Source organism: Crocodylus siamensis, chromosome 3 (assembly GCF_052110815.1).
Source record: "Crocodylus siamensis isolate JL-2025a chromosome 3, ASM5211081v1, whole genome shotgun sequence".
Classification (NCBI taxonomy): Eukaryota; Metazoa; Chordata; order Crocodylia; family Crocodylidae; genus Crocodylus; species Crocodylus siamensis.
Window position 1 is genome coordinate 484965 of NC_143397.1, and position 27041 is coordinate 512005.

Below are 27041 nucleotides of genomic sequence, written 5' to 3' on the forward strand. Positions count from 1 at the left end.
GCCAGAGCGAGCGCCGAGGGAGAGAAACAACGCCCAGGCCTGTGCCACGGGTGCCCCTGCACTGCAGAGTTGGCCCCCCTTCCGCCCGCCTGCCCAGCTCCCTGCCCCACGCGTCTGGACCGCGGGGCCGGGCCCGGGACGTGCGGCTGCGGCAGGGCCTGGCGGGCGAGGCGCTGGGGCTTGTGGCGTTGCGGCTGGGTTTAGGAGGGGCCGGCCCGGCGGCTGTGCCGGGGCGGGCTGAACCGGGTCTCCCCGCAGGGCTGGCCCCGGGGAAGGGGCGGCCGCGCGCAGCCGGGCTCGGCCCCGGCACGCGCGCGCGGGGCAGCGGGCGGCTCCTCCCCGGGGCGGGGCGGGGCGGGGCGGCGGCGGCGGCCGCGGAGGCAGCGCAGTCCGGGCGGGAGCGCAGCCCGCGCCGAGCCCGCTCCGCCCGGCCCCATGGGCGCCCCGCGCCGGCCGCCGCCGCCGCCGCTGCCGGGGCTGGGGCTGGGGCTGGTGCTGGCCGCGCTGTGCGGGGCGCAGCCCGACGGCGCGAACCGCAGCCTGCCCCAGCCGCCGCCCTTGACCCTGACGCTGGGCGCCGTGCTGCCCGAGCGCAACCTGAGCTACGCGTGGGCCTGGCCGCGCGTGGGCCCGGCCGTGGGGCTGGCGCTGGAGGCGCTGCGCCGCGCCGAGCTGCTGCCGCGGGCGCTGGCCGTGCGCACCCGCTTCCTCAGCTCCGAGCTGGACGGCATCTGCTCCGAGGACGTGGCGCCGCTGCAGGCCGTGGACCTGCGGCTCTACCACGACCCCGACGTGCTGCTGGGCCCGGGCTGCGTGTACCCCGCGGCCGCCGTGGGCCGCTTCGCCGCGCACTGGCGCCTGCCGCTCGTCACGGCCGGCGCGGTGGCCGCGGGCTTCGGGCAGAAGCGGCGCCACTACCGCACCACGGTGCGCACCGGCCCGTCCGCGCCGCAGCTCGGCGCCTTCGCGGCGCGGCTCCACGGCGCCTTCAACTGGAGCGCGCGCGCCGCGCTGCTCTACGCCGACCGCAAGACCGACGACCGGCCCTACTACTTCACCATCGAGGGCGTCTTCCAGGCGCTGGAGGAGGGCGCCCGCCTCGCCGTGCGCTACCACCTCTACGCGCCCGACGACGGCGGCGCCCACAGCGCCGTCGCCTTCATCAAGGCCAGCGCCCGCGGTGAGCGGGGGCGGGGGGCGCGGGGCGAGCCCCTCGCCGCCGGGGCCGGGCCGGGGGGAGCGGGCCCCGCGGGAGCGCCCGCCTGCGCTGCTCCATTATTGATGAGCCCGCATCGACCCAGCCAGCTGCTGCTCGCTAATGCATCCGGTGCTGTGTCATTAGGGAGGGCCCGGGCCCCGCAGCCAGCGTGGCTGGTAGAGCCCGGGGGCCGGGCCGGGCCGGGCCGCCCATCCTGGGACCCCCGCAGCACGGGAGCCGAGGCGCCGCGGAGGGTCCTGGCGCCAGGCGTGCCCCCCAGAGCCGCAGCGCTTGGTCCAGGGCAGCCACGTCCTCGCCGGGGGTCTCCAGCCGCTGGCGCTGGCACCGCGGCCTTCACGGCCTGGAGTCCAGGTGGGAGCTGGAAAAGCAGGAAGCCTTCCTCCTCCTCCTCCTCCTGCTCTCCAGGCTGGGGGGGCGGGGGCGGGGGGCAGCTAAGATCCGCTGGCTCTGAAACCAGGTTGGCCCTGGTGACCAGGCACAGCCTGTTTGCTTGGTTGACCGGGGGCCAAGTAAACAGCCGGTCCGCGTTTAGTACATCAGTTTTAAATGTACGCCATCTCCTGCCCAGCTCCCAGCTGCTCCCCAGCCTGCCCATGCTGAGCACAGAGCGGCGCTGGACACAGGGCAGGGACAAGTGTCCTCGTGCATCCCCTGGGCCCGTGGTCCCCAGCCCGCATCTTGGTTTGGGTCGGACTGATCCTGCCTCGGGCAGGGGTTGGGCTACACTTCTGCCACCCCGGGCTCCGGGGCCCTGCGCTTCTGTAACGTGAGAGCCTGTAAGCACAAACGCGGCACAAGGCCGACGGTGCTGGTCTCAGCCAGGGCTTCCCACTTGGTGTCGGTCCTGAATCGTAGCGTGGCAGGTGCCGGGATCCGTCACTACCCACTGGGGCGGGGGGGGTCTGCTGTGGTGCGTGGGGAAGCTGGGGGCTGCAAGCCATGCCAAAGGCTCGGGCCAGGGTCCAGGTGCAGTAGGCAGGGTGTTGGTGCTCACGGGTCATGGTCAGCTGGAGTCTCAGTCCAGTGGCTAGAGCCAGGGAGCGCAAAGTGGGGCAGCCAGAGGCAAGCCCAAGATGCCAGACCAAGGTCGGGGCTGAGGGTCTGTCACCAGGACACTGCGCCCAGGCGCAAGGGCCACAAGACATGCCAAAGGCAAGGCCAGATGCCAGGGATGGTGGGGTGGGGGAGAAACAGGGAGATGCAGCCAGGCCAGGGCTGTGGGACTGGCACCCAGCGCGCTGCGCAGAGGTGCCAGGGCCCTGCGACGAGCCCGTCCTGTCCTGGGACCCAGCTGGGCTAGTTCAGCTCCACGCCGGGGCCGCCCTTGAGCCACACGCAGGTTCCTTGCCCCACGGGCGGTCCGTGGGGGCCCGGTGCTGGGCCTGGCACAGGGGAGGCTGTGGCGGTGGGGTCTCTCCAGGCCTAGCTCGGGCCAGCTGTCAGCCAGGCGCGGATGTGGCACGCTCCCTCCCACGGGCGCAGCCGGCCCAGGTGAGCTGAGGGACACGGTGCCGGGGGGGCCTGTACCCCATGATCCAGCTGGCACAGAGGCACCACGGCCGTGCGGCAAGGCAGGGGTGGCAGGCGACAGCCGGGGCACAGGGCGGGGCAGCGGGGGGGCTGTGGGCGCGTGTAGGGGCAGCGGTGGGGGTGGGGTGTGTGTGTGTGTGTGTGTGTAAGGGGACTGGGACAGCCGCCACCGCATGTGTGGGGGCCACGGTGGAGTCGACATAGAGCGGGAGGGGGTTGGGGGGCCGTGATCTCTGCTGTGTGCGTGGCTGCCATGGCCTTGACCAAGGACGTAGGCGCTGCCCTGGGCTGGGTCTGAGCCCGGGTCGTCTTGTCCTGTGTCTGGTGTCCCGCAGCGGCGGAGAGCGACCGGGCTCCACTCGGGTTTGTCCCTCCCTCCCGCAGCCTCCGGCATGGAGGGGCCCGGCGTGCCCCTCGCTCCCTGCCCTGCTGCTCCCGCGCCCCTTTCCTCCCCGCACGGAGTCTGGCTGCACCCTCAGCTTCCCAGAAGGGCTGGACTAATCCGTGAGGACGGGGCCGCCGTCGCCGCTGCCCCGCCGCTCTCCCCGGGCCCAGGCCCGCGAGGCTGTTCGGAGACGCACGTGACGCACATCAGCGAGCCCGACCCCGCTCCGCTGGGCAGGCGCCTGCCCCCCCGCCCCCGCCCCCACACGTCTGGGGCCCTGCGTGTGCGTGTGCATGCGCATGTGTGCGCCGTGTGCAGGGCAGCACCGCGGTGTGACATTCCTGCCGCCGCCTCCCCCCGCCTTGCTCAATCCCCGGCCCCTGCCAGCCCGGCTCCCGCGGCACTGGCTGCTTTCTGGCACGGCGAAGGGGGCCCGGTCGGGGTTCGGGCCCGTCTCGGGCACGCGGCGGCCGGGAGGCCGCCCCGGGGATCGGGCCCGGCCGCCCCCTCCTGCCAGCAGAGACGCCCTCTGTTTCCAATTAGCGCCGCGGGCAGAGGGGCCGGGCCGGGAGCCTGCGCGCCGGCTGCAGGACCGCAAACCCAAACATGTTTTCCTGCCGCTTGGAGCCAGGCGGCCTCTGCCAGGGATTCCCTGGCGGCCCCGGCCCCTTCCCCGCGCGCCCGGCGCCAGCCCGAGTCCCCCGGGCGCGGCTTCGCCCCCCTGCCGCGGCCGTGGGGCTGGGTGCAAGGACGAGCCCCGGGGCACGGCCTGGTGCCGGTGGCCTTGCCCACGGTCCCCCCCGGCACCACGAGGCGGGCAGGGAGGGCCTGGCAGCCCGGGCCCGGCTGGCGGCACGAAGCGGCAGACCCCGGCAGGGCGTCCGCGGGGGCCGCGCGGCTGCAGCCGGGCCCCGGGGGTCTGCAGCTCGCCGCTCCCGGCTGGCGGGGAGGGCGGGCGCCGCGTGCCGCAGAAGCCGGCGCTTCCTGTGGGGCCGGCGCTGGGGGCGAGCGGCAGGCCCGGGGCGGGGGCACCCGGGCTGGGGGCGAGCAGCAGGCTGGCGCCGGGGCCTGCGGGAAGCGGTGTGAGCGGTGCGGGCTTGCGGGGCCGGCAGGCTGCGGGTCTGGGCGGACCGAGCCCAGGCTCCGTCGCGGTCGCGCTCCTCCCCGGCGGCGCTGACAGGGGCTCGCCCGGCGAGACGCACGGATGTGCGGGGAGAGGCGGGGTGCGGGCGGGGCTGCTCCAGCGCGGGCTGCGGCCGCGGCCGGCCCTGTCACCAGGAGCAGCCGGGAGGGTGATGGAGGCGAGACAGGTGTGCGCAGGGGCACAGCAGGGAGCGCACACGCATGTGGGACGTGGGGCTCGCAGGCGTGTGCATGTTCATAGCATGCGGCAGCGTGGGGCTGACGCGGGGATTTTCTCTGAGGGTTGGGGGAGCATCCCTGCTCCCCCATTCCTAATCCCGGCCTCCCTGGGCCTGCCCCACGACTTGTAGCCTGGAGGCTGTCCCAGGGCACTGCCTGGGTGAAGGGCACTGGGATTTCCATGCGGGCAGCCCCTGGGGACCGCCGGGCATGGGGGGGCAGCCCTGCTCTCACGCACCACAGCCACGGTCTGTCACGGAGGCGTGGGGGGCTCGGGCTGAGCCAGGACAGACCCCCACAGGGACAGCCAGGCCGGGGCCCCCAGGCGCCCCTTGCTGTGTCCTGGCCTTGCACCCCCAGCCCCCCGGGGCCTCGCATTGGCCATGTCTCCTCCCCATGCCGGGCACCGGCTGGGGGCAGTGGGGGGGCTGCTCCCGGATCGGCCTGCCGGGAGGGGCGGTGCGGGGCCGGGGCTCTGGACCTTCCCCCTGCGCCCGGCCCTGGCAAGGCCTCCGTCCTTGGGGCCGGGGCACCGGTGCCAGGCTGCCCGGGGGTGCCCGGGGGGGGGGCTGAGCTGGGGGGGCGTCCGTGGCTGAGCAGGGAGGGGACACGCGTGCCGTGGTCCAGCTCCGGTCCCGGTGCTGGTCCCAGCCGAGCTTCTGTGCTGGGCCCCTGCCCCTCACCAGGTGGTTTTCCTCCCCCAGCAGCCCCAGAGCGCGGCCCCCGAGCTGCAGCCAAAGCAAATCCCTCGACCTCGGCTGATCTCTGGCAGCCGCGGCTGGAGACAGCAAGGCCCCCGCAGCCGCCTCTGATGGCATGTGCTGCCCAGGCATGGACAGCCGGGCTCCCTGGGACCCACCAGGGCCTGGGCCAGAGCGGGAGCCACCTCCCCATGCACGGGCATCATCCCGGGATGTCCCATGGGGGGAAATCAGAGCCAGGGACCCGCTGGGGCGGGGGGCACCGGGACGCAGAGCCTCAGCCAGGGAATGGGCGCATGGATGCGCTGTGCCCATGGGGCAGCTTGGGGCTGTGCCCTGGGGGCTCCGTGCTGGGTGGGGGTCTTCCAGCAGGCATGTTGCTGTCACCATGCGGCCCCCGTGCCCTTGAGCTCAAGGTGATCCCCATCTCCAGGGCTGGCCTGGCGTGACCTGGCTGGGAAGGGGCAGTCCCGCCGCGGGGTGATGGGGGGCTCTGGGGACACCACCCCCGGAGATGCTGGGTCGCAGCTTGGAGCCACGGGGAGGGCCCTGCCCCAGCCGGCGATGCCTGACGCCCCGTCCCCTGCCCCCCGCCAGTGATCTACATCTGCGGCCCCCTGGACATGCTGCACCGGGTGATGACGCTGGCGCAGCGCGAGAACCTGACCAACGGCGATTATGTCTTCTTCTACGTGGATGTCTTCGGGGAGAGCCTGCAGGCTGACGGCACCCGCGGCGCCTTCGTGCCCTGGCAGAGCAACCAGAGCCAGGAGCCGGGGCTGCGCCAGGCCTTCCAGGTACCACCCCGCACCCCCGGGCTGTTCTTGATGGGGGGGACACGGCCGGGCAGCAGCTCTGCAGAAAGGCCCTGGGGGGACAGGGGACAAGAAGCTGAACAGGAGCCGGCAGTGTGTCCTTGGTGCCAGGAAGGCGACCGGCATCCAGGGCTGCATCGGCAGGAGCGCTGCCAGCAGATCCAGGGCAGCGATTCCTCCCCTCTGTTGGGGAGGCCACATCTGGAGTCCTGTGTCCAGCTGTGGGCCCCCCACTGCAGAAAGGATGTGGACACATTGGAGAGAGTCCAGAGGAGGGCAATGGAAATGGTTGTGGGGCTGGGGGACAGGACTGGTGAGGAGCGGCTGAGGGAACTGGGCTGACTGAGTCTGCAGAAGAGACGAGGGGGGGGATTGAATAACAGCCGTCACCTCCCTGCCGGGGGGCTGCAGAGAGGATGGAGCTGGGCTGGTCTCAGTGGGGGCAGATGGCAGGACAAGGAGCAACGGGCGCAGGCTGCAGCAAGGGAAGTTGAGGTTGGATATTAGGAAAAACTTTCTCCCGAGGAGGGTGGTGAAGCCCTGGAGCAGGCTTCCCAGAGCGGTGGTGCAGTCTCCATCCCTGGAGGTTTTGAAGACCCAGCTAGACAAAGCCCTGGCTGGGATGACGGAGCTGGGGCTGGTCCTGCTTGGAGCAGGGGGTTGGACTAGTTGTGACCTCCTGAGCTCCCTCCCAGTCCTCCTTGTCTCTGACGATGGTCCCGCACCCCCTCGCATGCTCCCCATACACCTCCAGGAGCGGGAGGTGGAATCTGGGGACTGGGTTTCAGGCACGTGTCCTGCGCCTGACGCCCATGCCCCGTGTTGCAGACGGTGCTGGTGATCACGTACCACGAGCCGCAGACGCCCGAGTACCAGCACTTCCAGACCCAGCTGATCCAGCGGGCCAAGGAGGACTTCGGCGTGGAGCTCAACTACTCACTGGTGAGGGGGCTGCGCCACGCCGTGCCCCCACCCGCCTGTCCATGCTGGGCTGTGGGGGCCTGGGTGGGGCAGCGGCTGCCGTGGGGCCGAGCAGCCCTTCCCGCCCGGGGACTCGGTGCAGAGGACACCCCGCTGCCGTGGGGCGGGGGGGCACTGGGGGTGGGCCTCCCCGTGGCTGGGCAGCTCCCGTAGCTGCGCTGCCTGGCGTCGCGGCTCTGGGGGCATCCACGCCACCCCGCGCTGCCGTGGGCGTGTCCTGGCACCACGGCGCCCAGCCCCCACGACGGGGGCGGCCCCTCCCCCCTCGCCCGCCCGGAGCCCTTGCTCCGTGTCCCGGACGCAGCGCATGACGGCGCCGGGTGCGATTGAATTTCATCCCCTTGCCCTTGCTCCGTCCTCAAGGTCACTGCTCTCCGCCCCGCGCAGGGGACGCAGCCGGGCACGAGGCCCAGAAAGGGGAAGGGACTTGCCCAGGTGTGCCGCGGGGGCGGCAGGACACCCCAGGAGTCCCAGCTCCCCCCCGCTGCTCAGCGCCCCCGGCCCCGCGGGCAGTCAGGACCCCCGCTCCGGCCCTGGCCCTGGCCCTGGCCCCGGCAGTCCTCTTCCTGCTGCCTCCTGGGGAGCACGGCCGTGACTCTGCAGGGACCGGGTGGGCGCCCAGGGCCTGCCAGGGGTCCTGCCGGGGCCCACAGAGTCCACAGGGCAGCGTCCAGGGGCTTGGGCCAGGCTAAGGTCATGGCAAGGCATGTGGAGCCATGTCTGGGCATGTTGGAGCCGTGTCCAAGCATGTTGGGGTGGTGCCAGGGCTGTGTCCAAGCAAGTGAAGCTTGGTCCAGGCCGGGGCTGCGGCTAGGTGCCTGGGGCCATGTCTGGGTGCGTGTGACCATGTCAGGGCATGTTCAGGCATGGGGTGGGGGGTTGTCACAGTCGTGTTCAGATGTGGGCAACCATATCCTGGCATGTGGGGCCATGTCCAACCATATTGGACCATGTCAAGACCATGTCCCGGCATGGAGGGGTCGTGTCCAGGCATGTGGGCCCCTGTCAGGGCCATGGCCAGGCATAGGGGAGCCACGTGGAGCCACGTCCAGATGTCTGGGCCATGTCTGCATATGGAGGGGCCACGCCAGGGTTGTGCCTGGGTGTGTGGGGCCGTGCAGAGCTGGCGGCGCTGACGTGCCCTCCCCGTGTGCAGATGAACCTGGTGGCAGGCTGCTTCCACGACGGGGTGCTGCTGTATGCCATGGCGCTGAACGAGACGCTGAGCGAGGGCAGCTCCAAGAAGGACACCACCCGCATCCTGCAGAAGATGCGCAACCGCAAGTTCCAGGGTAGCGGCACGGGGCCAGGGCTGGACGGGGCTGGGGGCACGGAGGGCGCTGGCGTCCTGCCCCCACGGTGCCCCAGCACCTCTCCCCTCCTCCCGCAGGGGTCACGGGGCTGGTGAGCATGGACGGCAACAACGACCGCGACACGGACTTCAACCTGTGGGCCATGGGCGACCTGGCCAGCGGCGTCTTCGAGGTGGGCTGCGCAGGGCGGGGAGCCCTGGCCGGGGGGGTCCCACGGGGTGGGGAGCCCTGGCCGGGGGGGGTCGCGCAGGGGGGTGCAGGCTGTCTGAGGGCCCATCTGGCTGCAGGTGGTGGGGCACTACATGGGCGCGGAGAAGCAGATCGTCTGGCTGCGGCCCATTCCCTGGGTGAAGGGCGCGCCCCCCCTGGACAACCCCCCCTGCGTCTTCGACTCTGATGACCCCTCCTGTGACCAAAGTGAGCACTGCCCCTGCCCCGCTGGGCTGCCCCCCGGGCAGGGTTCCCCCCCAGGGCTGGGGGCACTGCCGTTCATCTGCCCCCCAGCTTGGAGCTGTGAATAGCGGAAACCCCCAGGACCAAACCTCCTCGGCCGTGGGCCCGCCCTGAGCGCAGCTCAGCTCCCGGGGGCTCGTCAGCTCTGCCGGCCACGGGGCTAAGTAGCCCGCCCGCCGGCCTAGCAGCCACGCTAACCAGACCCGGGGAGGCGTCATGGCTCGCGGTGCTGGAGCCTCCGGCCCTGGTCCAGCTTTTGGCCTGGCCGGCCGGCCGCCCCAGAGCTGGAGCAGCCCTGTGACACGCTCTCCTCCCCAGCCCCCCTCTCCACGCTGGCCATCGTGGCCCTGGGCACGGGCCTCACCTTTGTCATTTTCGGCATCTCCAGCTTCCTGATTTTCAGGTGAGTCAAGAGCGGGGGGGCTCCTGGAGCTGCTTCCCACTTGTGCCCAGGCACATGCACACACTACCAGCCTCACGCGTGTGCATACACTGCATGCACACAGACACACGTGCATTGTCGCTGTCTGGCTCCATTGGCCCGGAGGAGCCCGGGGCGGGGGGCCAGCCTCTCCCACGCGCCCGCCCAGTGCTGCCAGTTCCCCCCACAGCCTCTGGCGGGTCGCACCCCGGGAGCCGTGCGGAGCTGGGCTGGGGGCTCGGGGGTGTCCTGGGCCTGGGGGCAGGCCTGGCAGGAGCCCTGACTGACTGGCTGGGTCCCCAGGAAGCTGATGCTGGAGAAGGAGCTGGCCAGCATGCTGTGGCGCATCCGCTGGGACGAGCTGCAGTTCGGGAGCACCGACCGCTGCCACAAAGGGGCTGGCAGCCGGCTCACGCTCTCCCTGGTGAGCCCCCGCGCCCTGGGCTGCCCCTGCTGCCCTCTGCACCCCGTGCCTTGCACCACTGCCTGACCCCGACCCCCGCCCCAGCCAGCCCTGCGCCTCATTGGCACCTGCGTGGAGCTCCCCCGCGGAGTCACCCCCTAACACTGCCCAGGCCGTGCCCGTGGAGCTGTGCCCTGTGCCAGCCCCACAGGGCCCTGCCCTCCCCTCCGACCCCAGACACCCCTGTCCAGCTCAGGGGCCACCACCCGCTGGTGCCTGCCTGGCACCCGCTGCGCGGCTGCCCCGGCTGGGCTGGGCTGGGCTCGCCCTGCAGGATCCGGTCACTGGTGGTGGGGCCAGTCCTGGCTCCGGCTCCAGGGGCTCTGGGCCCCCCCGCGCCAAGCTGCTGCTCCCGGCGTCTCCGTCTCACACGTGGGTGCTGGCGGCTGCGTCGTCTCCTCCCTTCCCTGCACCCCGGGGCCCACACAGCCCTCGCGGTTCCTCCCTGGCAGCGCGGCTCCAGCTACGGCTCCCTGATGACGGCCCATGGCAAGTACCAGGTCTTTGCCAACACCGGACACTTCAAGGTCAGTGTTGGGCCCCGGCGGTGCCCCCACCCCACCCCACCCCCATCCTGGCACCGTGCTCCCCATCCTCCCCTCGTGCTCCCATCCAGCCCTGAACCCCCCCACTGCGGCGCTGACTCTGCCTGCCCCCTGCTCCCCAGGGGAACGTCGTGGCCATCAAGCATGTCAACAAGAAGCGGATTGAGCTGACGAGGCAGATACTCTTCGAACTGAAGCACGTAGGTCCTGGGGGCTGCGAGCTCCCGGCCAAGGGTGCAGGAGGGGCAGGGGCCACGGCTCCGGGCTGAGGGGTCAGGGTGCGTGGCGGTCTCGGCCTGCACATCTGTGGTGTGGTGAGGGTGGGTGGGGGCCAGCTGCGGCCTTGTCCCTGTCTAGGCTGTGCCCTCAGGGACCATGGGGAATATGGCTGTGGCCATGGGCCATGCGCATGATCCCGGGGTCCTGCAGCCACACTCGCTGTACAAGAAACACATGCAGCCACACGCGTGCACCTAGAGTCATGCAGCCATGCATGCACCTGGAGACCTGCACATGTACAGGCACATGCATGCACATCTGCTTCCCCCTCTCCCATTATCCCTGAGCTGTAATTGTACCATCGCATGTTGCTGCCAGGATGGCAGAGTGCCCGTGGCTGGGGGCTCTGAGGGCCCGGCAGTCTCCAGCCACCCAGGCCGGGGCTGTGGCGTGCTGGGCACCCCGACCAGGCTCTGAGGGGCTGCCTGGCGCTGTTTGCACGGCAGATGCGGGACATCCAGTTCAACCACCTGACGCGCTTCATCGGGGCCTGCATCGACCCACCCAACCTCTGCATCGTGACGGAGTACTGCCCGCGGGGCAGCCTGCAGGTGTGTGGGCCAGGGACTCGCGGTGATTTCCATCTTGGGCTGGGCACGGCGACTCGCCCCTGCAGCCCTGGCACGTCCAGGGCCCCCGGCCATGGCCTGCCCGGGCTGTGTGAAGGGAAGGGCCAGCAGAAATAGCCAGTGGGGGAGGAAGGGCAGCATAGGAAACAAGCAAGGGAAGCTAAAGGCCATGGGGGGAAATCTTCAGCTTTCAGCCTCAGGAAAACACGGTGTCTGAAGCGCATTGGGGCAAAGGCAGCCCTTATGCTGAGACAGGGTGGTACAAAGATAAGGACGAAGAAACCCCTTGTTGCTTTGTTTGGAGGAAAATGACGTCTGTATCACGTGGGAATGGGCAGCCTCTTCCCAAGGCATTGGGAGCCAGGGAGGGTGTTAACCAATGTACCCAAGGAAGAGAGGGTTTACAATCCCCCTTCTGGTCTCCACCACTCAAGAGTCCTAAAAGAGTTGGCCAAAGAGATCTCTGGCATTCATTTTAATAACTCTTGTTGGTTGTGGGGGAGTCCAGCAGACTGGGAGAGGACAGGTGTTTGCTGCTCTTCAGAAGGGCAAAAGACTGGCCTGGGCTCTTGCCAGCTGCAAGCAGGGCCTCTGGGGCTGTGGTGGACATTGCTAGACATGCTCCAAAGGCAGCGTCGTGGCCAAGTCTGATACTGCCCTGGGGACACGGGCCAGGGGCAGGCAGGGGCTCTGTCCTTGGCACTGGCCCCAGTGCAGTGGATGCAGGGAGGCTGCAGAACCGATGTGAGCACTGGGATTGGGGCCGTCTCTGCTGTGGTCGTGGTGCCAGTGGCTGAGGCTTCCCGTGGGGTGGGGCCCCTGCTCCATGCCTGACGTATCCCCCTCGCCGCCTCCAGGACATCCTGGAGAACGAGAGCATCAACCTGGACTGGATGTTCCGCTACTCGCTAATCAATGACATCGTCAAGGTAACGAGCGGGCACGGCCGGGCGGGCACCTGCAGCCACATGCTCCAGGGGCAAACTCTGGTGCCACAGGGGATGGGGATGAGATCCCCACCCCCCCGGGACAGGCTCAGACTCCCCATGAAGGGGGATCGTGGGGTCCCACTGGGCCAGGAGCCTGGTCCTCACCTCATGTCCACCCGGCGCAGGGCATGGCCTTCCTGCACAACAGCATCATCGGGCACCACGGCAGCCTCAAGTCATCCAACTGCGTGGTGGACAGCCGCTTCGTGCTCAAGATCACCGACTATGGCCTGGCCAGCTTCCGCGCCGCGCCCGACGCCGACGACGCCCACGCGCTCTACGCCAGTGAGCACTGCCCCGGGCGCCCGATTCCCGCAGCTGGTGCCCCATGCAGCGCTCAGCCCCTCGTGGTCCTGTGCAGAGCAGGATGCGCCCCCTCGCAGGGCTTCGTCAGGGTGGATGGGGTCTGGAGGGGTCCCTGAGCTGTGCCATGGGCGGCAGGGGGCATCACAGCCCCTGGGTTAGGAGCTGGGGGCAGGGAGGGGTCGCCTCCCCGAGTCCCGCTGACCACGCCATGCCCTGTCCTGGCAGAGAAGCTGTGGACGGCGCCTGAGCTGCTGCAGAAGGGGCAGCTGCCCACCCAGGGCATGCAGAAGGCCGACGTCTATAGCTTCGGCATCATCCTGCAGGAGATCGCCCTGCGCAACGGCCCCTTCTACGTCGAGGGCATGGACCTGAGTCCCAAGGGTGAGATGGGGGTACGGGGCGGCGGTGTCTCCCCAGCCGGCCAAGGCAGGCCCCACCCAGCCCAGGTCCTGGCCCCCGCCCCTGCGTTGACATCCCCGTTGCCCCGCAGAGATCGTGCAGAAGGTGCGGCACAGCCAAGCGCCGTTCTTCCGGCCCTCCATCGACCTGGGCGCGCACAGCGAGGAGCTGGCCCTGCTCATGGAGCGCTGCTGGGCCCAGGAGCCGGCCGAGCGCCCTGACTTCAGCCAGGTCAAGGTCTTCATCCGCCGCTTCAACAAGTGGGTGCCTGGCATGGGCCGGGGCTGTGCAGCAGGGGCTTGTGCCCCACAGAGACCCGGAGGCAGCCCGAGGAGCAGGGGGCAGGACGCGGGGACTGGGGGTTACAGTGCCACAGGGTGGGGGTAGCGCAGAGATGCAGGGGAGGGCAATTGGGCATTGCCCCCCCAGGAACAGTCACCCCTAGGGTGGACACTGATGTGCCACATGGGGTCCCCACCTGGGGCCTTGATCTGTGCCCCCCATCCTGTGGGGGGGGGCATTGCCCATGCCCCATCCAGGAGCTGTCTGGGGGGGGCGGGGGTGAAGATAGTCCTGAAGCTGCCCGCCTGCCTCTTAGGGACAGCTGGGCAGGGACCATGGCTGTGTGCAGCATGGTGGGGCTGGGGGCCGTGCCCCACGGAGCTGGGTGTTTCCCTGGGGGGGGCAGGAGCCTAGGGCCGCACCAGCAGGGGGGTGTTGTGGGGCCACGTTTGCAGGGCAGGGGCATTGGGGGCAGCAGAAATGGGGCCCTGCAGCACCCAGGGCAGGTCCTGGCGCCCATGTCATGGGCATGGGGCCCCCTGATGCCCCTACCCCTGCAGGGAGGGCAGCACCAGCATCCTGGACAACCTGCTGTCGCGCATGGAGCAGTACGCCAACAACCTGGAGAAGCTGGTGGAGGAACGGACGCAGGCCTACCTGGAGGAGAAGCGCAGGGCCGAGAACCTGCTCTACCAGATCCTGCCCCAGTGAGCATGGGGCCACGCGGGTGCATCAGAGCCGGGGGCGGGGGGGGGACCCAGCGTGGGCTGCACTGACCGGGGTGGAGGTGCAGATGCAGGTGACTGGCCCCTGGGCTGGCTCATCTGTGCACGCACGCGCATGTGTACACCCCCACGCAGGCACCGGGGGGCTGGGAGCGGAGGGGTGGTGACAGTGGCAGGTGACCAGCACAGCACTGGGAGCCCCTGGGAACATTGTGCTGCCCAGCTGGGGCCTTGACTCCCCTGGGGGACCCGCACCCAAGCCCCCAGGGGACTGCACGGAGGGGCTGCATCAGTAGAAGCATTAGGTGCAAGGCACAGGGGGTGGTAGTGCCTCTCTGCTCAGCGCTAGTCTGGCCTCCCCTGGACACTGGGTGCACTTTTGGGTCCACATTTAAAAAAGGAAGTGGAGAAACCAGAGAGGGTCCAGAGGCAGCAGCAAAGATGCTCAAGGGCTTGGAAGTCAAGTCATACGAGAGGCTGAAGGAGCTGGGCATGTTCAGCTTGCAGAAAACGTGCTTAAGAGGGGACCTGACAGCAGTCTGCAAACACCTGAAGGGCTGCCATGCCGGAGAGGAAAAGCAGCTTTTCGCTCCTGCTGCAGCAAGGAGGAGGCAGACCAACAGCTAGAAGTTACAAAGCCGGCTTAAATTGGATATGGGGAAAAACTTCTTCCCTGTCAGAGCAGGGGGCAAGGGAATGGGGAAGGGTGGGCTCTGCAGCCCCGGGGGGGCCTGGGGCAGGTGTGATCTAGGAGGAGCAGGGCCTGCTAGACGCTCCCCCTCCCATCACACATGTGCATCGGCACAGAGGCCACGAATGTTGCTCTGCAGCCGGGGCAGGGCTGTCGGGGGGGCACCGTGCTCGGGGCTGTCGGGGGGCACCGTGCTCAGCAGCGGGAGAAGGAAGTGGAGCTCGCAGCGGCTTGGGCGGGGAAGGTCATAAGGAGCCCGGAGAAGTGCATGGGGGGGGAGCACAGCGGCAGCTCTGGCTGTGCAGGGAGGGGGCTGAGGGTGGCTCTGCTTGCTGTGCCCAGGCTGCCTGGTGCGTGGCTGCCGCAGGCTCTGGGGCTTTGCTGGTGGCCACATGGGCCTGGAAGGGATTTTCCCCTGCTCCTATTGCTACCAATGTCAGGTTTTTCCTTCTTTATCAGCTGGGTGCAACCCAGGCCAGGATGGGGATGGGCCAATGCTGCTGGGACCAATCCGCAGGGTCCCGGCTGGAGGGTCTGACCCCTGCGCTTGGGCTCAGCCCAACACTGCACTGGGGCAGGACGGGATTTCCCCCCTGCTCATCCTGGTCCGCACTGGGGGTTTTCCCCTTCCCCTGCAGAGGGGACATGGCCTTGGCCTGGGGTCTCAGGCACCCCTGGCAGCAGCAGGACGTTGGTGGCTGTGGGGAAGGGGCGATGCCCGGGGCTGTGTCAGGGTGACTATGTCGTCCTGCTCTGAGCTCGGGCACCAGGTTTGTCGGGGCTGGTCCTGCCTCGGGTTTGGACTGAATGTGACCTCTGGGGTCCCTTCAGGATTTTCTGTAGCGCTGTATACAGGTTGACCGTGCAGGGTTAGGGTCAGGGTCAGGTTAGACCAGGTCGTGCGCAGGGCAGTTTGGACAGGGCTGATGCCTGGAGCAGGGGCCAGGCCTTGTTGGGTCCCTGCAGCACTGGTGGTGCTGTCACTTCTGCACGTGCACAGCTGTGGGAGCGCTGGGGGTGATGGCTGCGACCTGGCACCAGGGATCACCATTGCAGCTCTGGACAGCCCCAGCCACTTTCCTTTCCGCCCTGCAGCTCCGTGGCCGAGCAGCTGAAGCGCGGGGAGACGGTGCAGGCCGAGGCCTTCGACAGCGTCACCATCTACTTCAGTGACATTGTTGGCTTCACGGCACTGTCGGCAGAGAGCACCCCCATGCAGGTACATGCGGGCAGGTCGCTCCCTGGGCTCCGGCCGCTCTGGGTGTGTGGCTGGGCTGGCTTGGACGTGGCCAGGCACCAGTTGCCAGCACCTGCAGGGCTCGGAGTGGGTCTCCAGATGTGGAAAGTCCCACTCAGCCCCAGCTCCTGTGCCCCAGGTGGTGACGCTGCTGAACGACCTGTACACCTGCTTTGACGCTATCATCGACAACTTTGATGTCTACAAGGTGAGCGGGTTGGGGACACAGGCCTGTCTTGGCCCCTGCGGGGGTCTCTGGGGTCTGTCGCCTCCTGGGTTGGGAGGAGCAGGTGGCAGCCCCTCACCCCCATTCCCGTGGGCGCAGGTGGAGACAATCGGCGACGCCTACATGGTGGTGTCGGGGCTGCCAGTGCGCAACGGCAAGCTGCATGCCCATGAGATCGTGCGCATGGCGCTGGCGCTGCTCGACGCTGTGCACACCTTCCGCATCCGGCACCGGCCCAGTGACCAGCTGCACCTCCGCATCGGCATCCACACCGGTGAGCCACCCTGCAGCCTGGTCCCCCCCACCCAGTGTGCCGTGGGGCAGTGCCCCATGGGTGCCTGGGCTAGCACCAAGCTGATGTAGCCGTCTGTCCGGCAGGTCCGGTGTGCGCCGGGGTTGTGGGGCTGAAGATGCCACGGTATTGCCTCTTTGGGGACACGGTGAACACAGCGTCACGCATGGAGTCCAACGGGCAGGGTGAGTCCCCTGCACAGTGCCCCCAGCCCTGACAGTGCCCCCGGGCCTAGCATCTTAGTTTGCCCAGCCCTGGCATCCTGAGGGTGCCAGGAGGTCACCAGGCCATGTCCAGTGGGCCAGGCCCCCAGCCCTCAGTGCTGGGGCGCACCCTAGACCTCAGCCCCCTCTCTCTGGCTGAGGGCCCTGCTGACCCCCACCTTGTCCGGCGCAGCCCTGAAGATCCACGTCTCCTCCACCACCAAGGAGGTCCTGGATGAGTTTGGCTGCTTCGAGCTGGAGCTGCGCGGGGACGTAGAAATGAAGGTGGGATGTGGGGGCCGCAGCTGCATGCAGGGGTGGGAAGGGTGCCGGCCATGAGTGCTCAGACCCTTGAGGGGATGGCGCTCAGGCGGGGAGGGCGGGTGGACAGGGGACCTAGCAGTCAGGATGGTAGGGACACAGGACCTAGGGCCTCTGGACCAGCTGCCCCCAATCCCTGCTAGCCACATAGGCTGTCAGAGCTGCTGGAGGAGGCTGGGGAACGGGCTATGCCCAGGGGTGCATCTAGGATTTGGTTCAGGGAGGCAGAAGGTGTGGTGCAGCCTCACAGAGACCCCAACTCCCATTTTTGCCCTGTTACAGACACACGGGCTGCCTGAGGGATGCTGGGGCAGTGCTGTCATGCGCGGTTTCAGAGCCAAGCAAAAACAAACATTTTCTGGTGAAATATGCAGGAATTTGCTAGGTCACAAATAGAGCTTCAGCAAACAGAGAACTAGGCAAACCCGAGTCAGCAATGCCAAGATGGTGCTCCTGGGCCCGGAGGCCATGCTGTCAGAGCCTCCCTGAGCGTCTTGACAAGGCCTCCGATACTTCACCGTTGGTCACGTCTGCACCCAAGTTATTACTTCTTTTAGCTAAAGCCTGAAATTTCCAGGGCCTGAAATAGGAGAGAGGTGACCAGGGAGGGCGACGGGACAGCAGCACTACAGGAAAAAGGAGTTTGAATAGTGGCGCATTGAGGCCTTGACCAAGGAGAGAAGGCTGTTAACACCTGCAGAGGGGAGAGATTAGCAGGAACAAGCCAGGAAGTGCAAAGTGCAGTGACTCCCTGAATCACTGTGTGCTGCCCATCCGCAGTGCTTGTGGAGTCAGGGGGGGTGTTGACTGTCCCTGCACCCCGCCCTGCCCGCACCCATCACACCATCCCTGCGCCGGGCCCGCCAGAGCGGGCTGAGCCCTGCTGCTGCCTGGCCAGCCGAGGGAGCAGTACGGACAGGTCAAGGGAGCTGGGACAGGGGCAAGGGGGTGCAGCTGGGAGAGAGCTGCCCGTCAGGCGCAGGGCAAGACCAAGCTGTGCGGTGCCATGACACTGGGCTTGACCCCGCTGTGCTTCCTTACAGGGGAAGGGGAAGATGCGGACGTACTGGCTGCTGGGCGAGAGGAAGAACGACATGGTCGCCTGAGCCCTCCGGCCATGGAGCCCTTGCCCCATCTCCGACTGCTGCGCGCTGCCGATGGACTGCAGGTCAGCGGGAGCCGTGCCCGTCCTGCCCACGCCAGCCGCTCTGCACCCGGTGCCCATACCCAGGCCCGGGTAGAGCAGACCCAGCCCTGACTGGCATCAGCAGAGCCAGCGTCCCCATGGCACAGCCCTGGGCCCGCAGCTGCTCTTCCCTGCACGGGCATGGGCAGGAACAGAGCCTGCGGGCGCACCTGCTGAGTTTCCCTGTGACCCTGCCCCAACTGCCCACCTCCTCCCCTCCCTGGGGCTCAGCTGGCCTGAGCCCCTGCGGCCTCCGCTCGGCTGGCTGAGCCCGGCGGCCTACCCACCCCCAGGGCACTTTGCCTGCTTTTTTTTCAGGACTTGCTAACCCTGCCCACCATGAGCGTGTCAGGGGCTCCTGCCCAGGCTGGCCCCACAGCAGAGTGGGGCGGGAGGCATGCTGGGGCCAGTGCAGCTGCTCCCCCAGCCCAGGAAACGCCCCACGCTCCTCCTGCCCACTGTAAATACCCCATGGCCCACGACCCCCTGCTCCCCCTTGTAAATATAGGAGTCAGACGGTGCACACTATTTTGGTGAAATACAGACCTCCCACAACATGTGCAGGTGAGTCCACATCTGTGTGCCTGAGGCAGCACCCTGAGCACCTGGCTGGGGGCAGGCGGCTTGGCCCAGGGGGCGGCCCTCATGAACACCTAGGTGGAGTGGCAGGGGGAGTTCTTCGACCCGGTCCAGGTACCACAGGAGGGGGCTGTGTGGCTGGGGCTGTGTCCTCTGCCCATGACCTTGCTGCTCTGGTTCCCAGCAGCCCCCTGCCAGGCTGTGCCTGTCCTTGCCACGGCCCCTGGAGCGGGTTCAGGACACTTCTGGGAAGTCCTCGCTGCCGTGGGGTTTGCTTTGGCTCGAGGGCCAGGCACATTCCTGTGAGCTCATGCCTCGCGCCGCCAGCAACTGACGGGAACTCACCTTGCCCAGGGTCAGTGGCAGGAGGGGCCTCGGCTCTGACGGGGACACGGTGCCAGGACGGTGCCATCCCCATGGGCGCACAGGGCCCCAGTCCTGCCCCGTGAGCCCGCTTGTCCCATTGACTTTATTGCTGTGCCAGGGCCGGGCCAGCACAGGGGCCAGCAGGCGGCTCCAAGCTGTCCTCCACGGGCGTGGAGAAAGCCGCATTCCTCTTGAATGGGGTGTCACCAGCACGGGGCTTAGTGATGCCCTGGAAGAGAGGGGAGCAAGGCAATGCTGGGGGGCCGTGGCATGGCCCCAGGGTCAGCCTGGGCGGTCACCCAAAGGCAGTGGGAGTGCCCTTGACCCTGGGCTGGGGGAGCAGGTACTTACAGGTATGCAGGCAGCGTTCTCCAGCCAGAAGCTGCGGGGCTGCTCCATGCGGTAGTTGTGGGGCTGGAGGCAGAGACAGAGGCCCCGTCACTGAGCATAGGGCTTTGCTCACCTGCCTCTAGGTGCCCCAGCTGAGCCTCACGGCTCCCGTCCCCCACCCCAACACGCCCCTGTGCCCCCTCCTTCAGCCCCATTACTGTGGGCCTGGGGCAGGGGGCTGCAGTCCCTGGGGGTTGGAGGCACAGCCCCTGGCACTGTGCCCTGCTTGTGGCCAAGCAGAGGGGCTCACCTGGGTGGGGGGTGGGGGCGCGGAGCAGAAGCCCTCCCTGCAGTAGTCTTTGTGTGTGGTGGAGAGCGACTCCATGGGCACTGGGTGTGGACGGTGCTCCCTCAGCGTCTCCTCCCTGCAAAGAGCCCCATTACTGCTTGCACCACCCCACCCCTGCCAGCCCCGGCCCCCAGGGATGCACTGCACAGTCCCCGGACCTGGGTCTGCACGGAGCCCAGCCGTGGTGCTGCGTTCAGGCTGGTGCCATGTGGCTGGTGCCCGGGCAGGGCTGACTTGGACCCCCCTGCCTTTGCGCCAGTACCACTCAGCCAGCCTTCCTCCTCCTCCCCGCCCGCCCCCGGCTACTACATATCACCAAGCCTGTGGGTGCTGGAGCCACAACCTGCATACGTGCCCAGCTCTCCTATGGCAGGTTTAGCTGGCACTGCAGGCCCAGGCCCAGCCCAGCTCACTAGCAGCCCTGAGCACCCCTGCCTCCATCCCTGCGCAGCCTGCCATGCTCCCCGCTCCCTTCTCCCAGTGTAGCCTGCAGCGGGGGAAGTAGGCAGCTCCCACCCCACGCTTGCCCCATTTGGCTGGCACCTGGCCCCGCCACCCTCGCAGGCAGGCAGAGCAGCAGGAAATGCCTTGGGCTCGCAGGCAGTGCCAGCTGGTCCAGCACAAGCACAGAAGCAGGGCCAGGGGCGTCTCAGGCTCAGCCCGGTTCACAGCTGGTCCCGTGGGGGTTGTGTGGGATGGGATAGGCTGTGCTGGGGCGCCAGGCCTGCTCGCTATCACCCGCTCCTCGCTCTGCTGCAGTGAGACAGGTGCCAGGTCTGCAGCTGCGGCTGGACCACCTCCAGGTGCCCCTGACCCTGGTGCAGTGGGGCCGGGGTAGGCCTGCGCTGGACTCAGCCCTAGCTCCCGCAGCCCCAGTGCACGGCAGGGGGAACGGAGGCAGCGAGACCCTGCCGTGGGCGGGGGGAATGGGCCTGCCCTGTGCCAGCCCTGCCAGTGCTCAAGCCAGGATGACGGGGCAGAAGGCAAGCTGACCTGCCTGTATTTGTGGTACAGCATTAGCTCCAGCATGGCCTCGCGCTGCCCTGCCAGGAGAAAAGGCGACATTGTCAGTGCCGTGGCCCACCCCAGCCCGGGTCCTGGTCTGGGAGGGGCTGTGACAGCCCATTGGGCAGGGGCCACCTGTGACCCCTACACCGTCTTAAGCTGGCTGCCACATGCTACGTGGCTTGTCCCTGCCAGCACTTCCTGTCACAAAAAGCCGTGTGGCCGTGGCACAGCTGTCAGCACAGGGCATGTGAGCCACGTGCACAGCTGCAGCGCTTGGGCCGTGCTGGTGGAAAGATGCCAGCTGTGCCAGAGCCGGGGGCAGCTCCATGCCACAGAGCCGGCAGCCCCCGCATACACAGCCCCAGGAAGCAATGCTGCATTGGCAGGGGCTGGTGCCCACATGCAGCCGCTCCTGCACCCGCGCCAATGCACTGCAGCCTGCTCACCCCCACCAGCCTCACCTCTCTGGGGGAGCCCCGTGGGGACGGGCCTGCGGTAGGCGTCTTTCATGGTGGTGCTGTCGGCCAGGCGGGCGCACTGCTGTGGGGTAAGCAGCCCGCGGTGCCCGTGCCGATAGAAGATGCCCTCGCTGCCCAGCTCTGGGCTGGGCACCTGGTCCAGCTCATTGGTGGCTCTCTGCGAACACAGAGCAATGTGACCATGGCTGGGATGGGCCAGTGCTGGGACCCCCACCAAGCACGGCATACGTGGGCTTGCTGCCCCAAGCACATGACCTCTGAGCACCCTGCAGCAGTTGCAGGCTTCCTGTGACCCCATGCAGCCCCTTGCCCCGGGCTCAGCAGCCTCCATGCTGCTGGTGCTGCCACCAGTCCTGGCTGCCCCGCAAGGTGCGCAGCCTGCCAGAGCAGCACCCGGGACCCAGCTTAGGCTGCTGGGTGGGGCAGGAGCAAAGGAGCCATGAAATAAGGGAAGACGCTGGCCCCAGCTGCACTGGCCAGCCCTGACCCCCTACCCAGGCTCTGCCTCTGAGGCCAGGCCCTGGTAACCCTCCTCTCCCTGGGCACCCAAGCACAGAGCCTCCCCTCTGCCCCGCAGGACCAGACTGGAGCCCCGTTGGTCTCCGGCTCCTGGGAAGGCAGCCCCAGTCCCTGCAGCTCTCTGCGGTACGGGCCCTGGGAGGCCCAGGCAGCCTCCCCCATCCTGAGACCACCTGCTCAGGCACCAGGGCCCTGGGCAGTGCTGCCTGTGCTGGGAGGGCTCCAACAGACCCCAGGGACTGGGCACACAGACTCCAAAGGTGCCAGGACCGTGTTCCCTGCAGCTGGCCAGGTTCAGCTGCATGTGCAGCAAGGGGCCACAGGCTGGGCAAGTGGCTTCGCACGCAGCCAAGACTGATGGGGCCCTCAGGCCTTCCAGCCAGCCCCTGCCAGCACAAGCCCCACGGGGGAGTGGGAGGGCGGAGATCCTGTAAACTGACCCAGCTCCAGTGCAGGACTGGGTGGGACCTCCTGACTCTGAGGGCAGCCCTGTGTCTCGGTCCCAGCCCAGCTCATGCCCAGCCTGTGGGTCCCCCCAGCTCTTGTGCCAGCGCTGGCTCCCCCTCCCCTGACCCCCCCCCCACCTGCTCCCACCCACGTGCCTCTCTCCGACTGCCAGGGGCCAGAGCCACATGCCGAGGGGCTCAATGGAGGCCCACGCTGCTCACAGCCAGGGAGAAGCCCTGCACTCATGCCCAGGACCACACAAGCCTGCTCAGAGTAGCACCGCGCTGCTGGCTCCCAGCTGCCCAGAGACCGTGCTGCACGTCTGGGCCTCTCCCCGCACCCCAGTCCTGTCATAGCAATGAGCCCCAGCTCAAGAGAGAGATGCTGCGATCGGCCCCGGTGCCTCACCAGGCGCCTGGTGCTATTGAATTTCATCCTGTTTCCACTGCTCAGCCCTCAAGGTCACCCAGGGCAGTCTGTGACTGCACCCGGCGGTGGGGGGAGCTTCGGCAGTCACGCACAGGGCTGCTGCAGCAGTGCTTGGACTGCAGCACATGCAGCATGAGGCAGCCCCAGACCCGCTGCTTTCCCCCACTGGCTGCCCTGGCCTGGGCCTGACAGAGTGGCTGGCACTGGTCAGTCTGGGTGGAGGGAGCAGGGAACAGGAGCCACCAGGTGAGAGGGGCACAGAGGAGGGAGTGGAGCACAGCAGGACCACAGGTCTGCACCAAGGAGGCAGGACAGCACGTGGAGGGCTGGCCCATGGCCCGATGCACAGTAGCAGGGGGATGGGCTGGTTAAAAGTCAGGACGCAAAGGGTAGGGTGGAATGGGCACCTTGCAGGATGGAGGAAGGGCAAGGTGGGGTCCCCCAGGCACTTGTGCCGGGCCTCATTCCGTTCACCGTTTGCCTGAATGACCTGGAGAAGGGTGTGCATGGTGGATTCCCCACATTCACAGCAATACTACATTATTCCTTGGGGTTACATCCCAAGCAGATGGAGAGGAGCTGCAGAAAGGTCTCACCAAGCTGAGTGAGCGGGCAGAGAAGGAGCAAATGAAGTTCAGCATTGACAGGTGTAAAGTCATTCGCCTATGAAAAGCAGCCTCAACTGCACGTTTACAACGCGTATGTAGCTGACTGTTACACCTCCAGGAAAAGGCCTCAGAGTTGTTGTAGAGACTGCTCTAGAAACGGCAGCTCCATGTGCACCAGGGACCCAAAAAGCCAATATAAAATGTTTATAGGATCACAGGGAAGCGGGGCTGGGACAGACCTCCCGAGGTCACATCCAGTCCAGCTCCTGCTTAAGGCAGGATCATCCCTGACTAAACCCCCTCAGCCATGTTTCCAGGGACCGGGATATCCCACTTGCTCTTGGTGCCTGCTCCAACACTTGACCACCCTAGTCCTGTCCCCTGCGGCCACAGGAAAGCCCATCTCCTTCCTCTCTGTAATCAGCCTTCAGGGGGTTGCAGACTGATCAAATCTCCCCTCAGTCATCTCTTCTCCAGACTAAAGAATCCCGGGTCTTTCAGCCTTCCCTCATCAGTGTTGCCTCCCAGCCCCACACCATATTGTCTGCTCTTTGCTGGACTCTCCCTACTCATTCCACATTCCTTGTGAAGTGCAAGGCACAAAAATGGACACAGGACTCCAGGGGAAGCCTCATCCGTGTTGAACAGAGCAGAAGAATCGCCTCCCCTGGTAAGTAAGCGACACTGCTGGTCACACCAGCCTGGGGAACCAAAAACATAGACATGCCATGATACAAGCACATAGTGCGCCCACGTCCTGGTCTGGGCACCTCAGAAAGGACATAGAGGAATTAGAAAAGGTTCAGAGAAGGGCAAGCAGGATGATCAGAGTCTGGAGCAGGTGCTGTGCTGGCGCACAAGGGAAGGCTAGGACACAAGTCTGGAGAGGAGATGGCCGAGGGGATGTGACAGAGGGCTACGAAATCCTGAAGGGTGTGGACAGTAAGCAGGGCCTGTTCTTCACCAGGTCCCACAATACCAGATACTTCACCACGGCCGCAGTGAAGTTAATCGGGGCAGGTTGAAAACAAACCAGTAGAAGTGTTTCTTTTACACATCCTGTAGGTGAACTCACTGCCACTGGAGGTGGCATCCCCAGGTTTGAAAAGGCCTCAGACAAAGTCATGGAGGACAGGCCCATTGAGAGCTACTGACCAGAGCAGCCAGGGCCATCTGCTGACCGCCCCATACCAATCCATAATGCTGGATGCTAGGGAGGGCACGACAGGGTCAGTTCTACTGGACAAGCCCTGGATGTGTGCCTGCCTCTAACACATCTTGTGCTGGGCTGAGTGGACGCCAGGTCTGCCCTGGGTCTGCCCTGGCCTGGTGCTGCTTATGTGCAGAGCTGGCTCATGGCCAGGGGTGTAGGGACCCCCAAGTTTCTCGCATGACACCTCCCAGCTCACTGCCTCAGAGCTGCCAGGCAGCCACACAGCCCGATTCGGTGGCAGGAAATTACCTCTTCCTGCCAGTTGTGGATCAAGCATTTCCCTCGGGGCAGGGTTTCCCACGACTGCTCTCCAGGCATCTCTGCGGGGCTGGGCAGCACCACAGCTGGCTCGGGTGGCAGCACCCCCAGGCTGGGTCCAGGCCTTCCGTGGCAGGGTGGCAGCGCCAGCACACACGGCCCCATCTTGGGCTGGCTGGGGGGCAGCTCTCCAGGAAAGCCAGCTGTGCTAGGGGGTTCCTCTCCATGGTCCCGCGGCTCTGCTACGCAGACCTGAAGCTCCTCTCCGTGGCCCTGCGGCTCCTCTCCATGGTCCCGCGGCTCTGCTACGCAGACCTGCAGCTCCTCTCCATGGCCCCACGGCAGTTCTGGGCGCAGACCCTCCGCAGAGGGCAGCATCTCCCCGTGGCAGGGCCCCACCTCATGCTCGGGGGGGGAGCTGTCTCCACGGCCCTGCAGCCCCTCTGCAGGGATCCCAGCCACGCTTGGCAGCTCCTCTCCATGGCTCTGGGGCCACTCTCGGCCGGTGAGGGCCACCCTGTGCGCAGCAGGAAGGGGCCGCTGTCGGCACTGCTCTGGCACCGGGAGGCACACCCCAAGTCAGGGCCCAGAGAGACAGGCCACCCACGGGGGCCACATCACCTGTGCCCCGGCCGAGAGGTGCTCTGCGCCGGGGGCAGGGCCCAGCCCCACGGTCCCGCCAGGCTGCAGGCTGTGCTGCGGACAGGCGGGTGCAGGCGTTGGGGGAGACGAGTCCCTAGCGGGGGGGGGGGGGCGCTGGGGGAGCCACCCTCGGCACCAGGACCCAGCCACGCAGGCAGCTGCACCCCGGGGTGCACCCCACCCTCGCGGCACCACGATCTCCCCTTTGACCCCGTGACCTCGGACCCCCCTCCCCAGGGCTTAGGTCCCCGCCGTGGTCTCCCCAAAACCCTCTTTGACCCCGTAACCTCTGACCCCCCCCCGCCAGACCCTGCCTCCCAGTGGTCTCCCCCACCCCCCTTTGCCCCGTGACCTCTAACCCGGCAGGCCACGCCCCCCTCACCCGCGCGGGGTCTCGGGCCCTCGGCGCTGTCCCGGCTCCATCGCAGCGGCCCCGGGAGGTTCCGAGCCCGCGGCGTTGCCATGGTGACGGTAAACACCGGGCGGGAGAGGAAGGGGAGCCTGCCCTCGCAACCGCTTCCGGTTCCGTCGCTGAGCGACAGAAACGCAGGCCGCTCATTGGTGGAACGCAGCATGTGCGCCCAGGAAGCCCCGCCCCCACACTCCCATTGGCCGGGCCGGGCCGGGGCGGAGCTGAGCTCTTGCTAGCGGGTCCTGTTCACTCTGGCCCCTACTAACGGCCGCCCGGCCCGGCCCCCGCTCAGTCACAGGCACGGGGCCGCCCCGACCCAGGCAGGCCCAGCCCGCCCGCGCCAACCGGGACAAGCCCGTGTCCAGTCGCACCCCCCCGGGACTCGTCCTGCTGCGGGCGCGGGCACGGACCCTGGAGACCCTGCCCCGTAGGGAAGGGGAAGCCCCCCAGTGCGACCATTCTGAGCGGGAAGCCTCGTCCCGCCCGGTGCGGGGCCGCTGAGCCCGAGCGGGCCGATCCTCTGGCCGCCACCCCGCGCCCGGGCCCACTGGAGCCTTGGCCCAGCCCGGCCTGCGCCGCGCCGCGCCCCCCCGGCCCGGGGACGGGACCCCCCGACACGGCAGCAGAAGGGGCAGGGGCGCCCAGCACGGCCGCGACGGCCCGGCCCCTCCTGACACCCGGCCGACGCGTCCCCGCCCCCGCCCCCGCCCGGCCTCCCTCCTTGCCCAGCACCAGCCGGACGGGCCGCAGCCGCGCGCAGCAGCACGGCCGGCTCGGGGGTCCTGGCGGGGCTCGGGGCTTCCTCCCCCCGTGCCCCGCGGTGCCGCCAGCCCACCACACCCCACCCCACCCGAGCCGGGCCCGGGGCAGCCCTGCCCCCCCCGCGGACACGCCCGGGAGCGGCTGCGGCCCGCGCGGAGCCGGTGTTTGCTTGGGAGCAGGACGCTCCCCGGGCCGCGCTGAGAGGGGCCGGCGGCACGAAGCCAAAGGCCGGGGGGGCCGCGCCCGCGGAGCCGGCGGCCGACACCCGACACGGGCTATTTATAACAACAAGCAGCGCCTTGAGCCGTGCGGACAGAGCGGGCCGGGCACGTCCCCGGGCGGGGGGCTGCGGGAGGCGGCGGGCGCGGCGCCGCCGACAAAGGGCCCTTCTTCTCGCGGCCCCTCCGCCCAGCACCGGGGCATCGCCCCCCCGCCGCTGCGGCGCCGTACGCATGCGTGTGCACCCGCGCGCGGGCGGCTGCGCGGCGCCTCACCCGCCCGCCCGTGCCAGGCCCGCTGCCGCCGGCGCGCGGCCCTGCTCGCCCCGCCCCTGGCCCTCGGCCGCCCCGAGCCAGGCGGGCCCCTGCAGGCGCCGGCCGTCAGGGCTGGGCAGGCGCCGCGCGGCGAGGCCCGGGCGCGGCAGGCCCCAGCTGCTGTGCAGCTGCCGGGGAGCGGAACAAAGAGCCCCGCGGGCCGCAGGGAGCCCCGCGCCCGCGCGAGTGCGGCGCGGACAGCTGGCGGCGGCTG

The 27041-nt window shown here is 68.2% G+C and overlaps 2 protein-coding genes across 4 annotated transcripts; one reads left to right on the top strand and one right to left on the bottom strand.

Moving 5' to 3' along the window:
- The first annotated feature begins 356 nt into the window (after positions 1-356).
- NPR2 (natriuretic peptide receptor 2) lies at positions 357-18450 on the top strand. Of its 2 annotated transcripts, none has more exons than XM_090037444.1 (22): positions 357-1180; positions 5795-5994; positions 6841-6954; positions 8150-8285; positions 8384-8478; positions 8594-8723; positions 9078-9162; positions 9484-9604; positions 10096-10170; positions 10311-10388; positions 10914-11018; positions 11894-11965; positions 12151-12310; positions 12557-12712; positions 12822-12990; positions 13573-13719; positions 15524-15647; positions 15805-15873; positions 15991-16165; positions 16270-16368; positions 16580-16671; positions 17751-18450. In XM_090037444.1, the coding sequence occupies exons 1-22, from the start codon at positions 436-438 to the stop codon at positions 17811-17813; spliced, it is 3210 nt and encodes a 1069-aa protein (XP_089893570.1). In that variant the 5' UTR covers positions 357-435; the 3' UTR covers positions 17814-18450. The 2 variants fall into 2 exon arrangements, with proteins under 2 accessions (XP_089893570.1, XP_089893571.1); XM_090037445.1 differs by lacking the exon at positions 357-1180 and adding an exon at positions 4191-4444.
- Positions 18451-18827: 377 nt separating this feature from the next.
- SPAG8 (sperm associated antigen 8) lies at positions 18828-25665 on the bottom strand. 2 transcript variants are annotated; one of them, XM_090037446.1, is made up of 7 exons: positions 25503-25665; positions 24470-24995; positions 20987-21161; positions 20511-20560; positions 19479-19589; positions 19190-19252; positions 18828-19067 (listed from the first exon to the last, which is right to left on the bottom strand). In XM_090037446.1, the coding sequence occupies exons 1-7, from the start codon at positions 25541-25543 to the stop codon at positions 18942-18944; spliced, it is 1092 nt and encodes a 363-aa protein (XP_089893572.1). In that variant the 5' UTR covers positions 25544-25665; the 3' UTR covers positions 18828-18941. The 2 variants fall into 2 exon arrangements, with proteins under 2 accessions (XP_089893572.1, XP_089893573.1); XM_090037447.1 differs by having other exon boundaries at positions 18929-19067; positions 19479-19593.
- Positions 25666-27041: the final 1376 nt, after the last annotated feature.

Bases quoted from the DNA above. Each gene is read 5' to 3' on its own strand.
- SPAG8 (XM_090037446.1), bottom strand. From the start codon at position 25,543: ATGGAGCCGGGACAGCGCCGAGGGCCCGAGACCCCGCGCGG. The intron at 21,162-24,469 runs GTAATTTCCTGC...CTGTGTTCGCAG, and splicing joins TCCACAACTGGCAGGAAGAG to AGAGCCACCAATGAGCTGGA. The intron at 19,253-19,478 runs GTGAGCCCCTCT...CTCTGCCTCCAG, and splicing joins CGCCCCCACCCCCCACCCAG to CCCCACAACTACCGCATGGA.
- NPR2 (XM_090037444.1), top strand. From the start codon at position 436: ATGGGCGCCCCGCGCCGGCCGCCGCCGCCGCCGCTGCCGGGGCTGGGG. The intron at 1,181-5,794 runs GTGAGCGGGGGC...GCCCCCCGCCAG, and splicing joins CATCAAGGCCAGCGCCCGCG to TGATCTACATCTGCGGCCCC. The intron at 12,991-13,572 runs GTGGGTGCCTGG...CTACCCCTGCAG, and splicing joins TTCATCCGCCGCTTCAACAA to GGAGGGCAGCACCAGCATCC.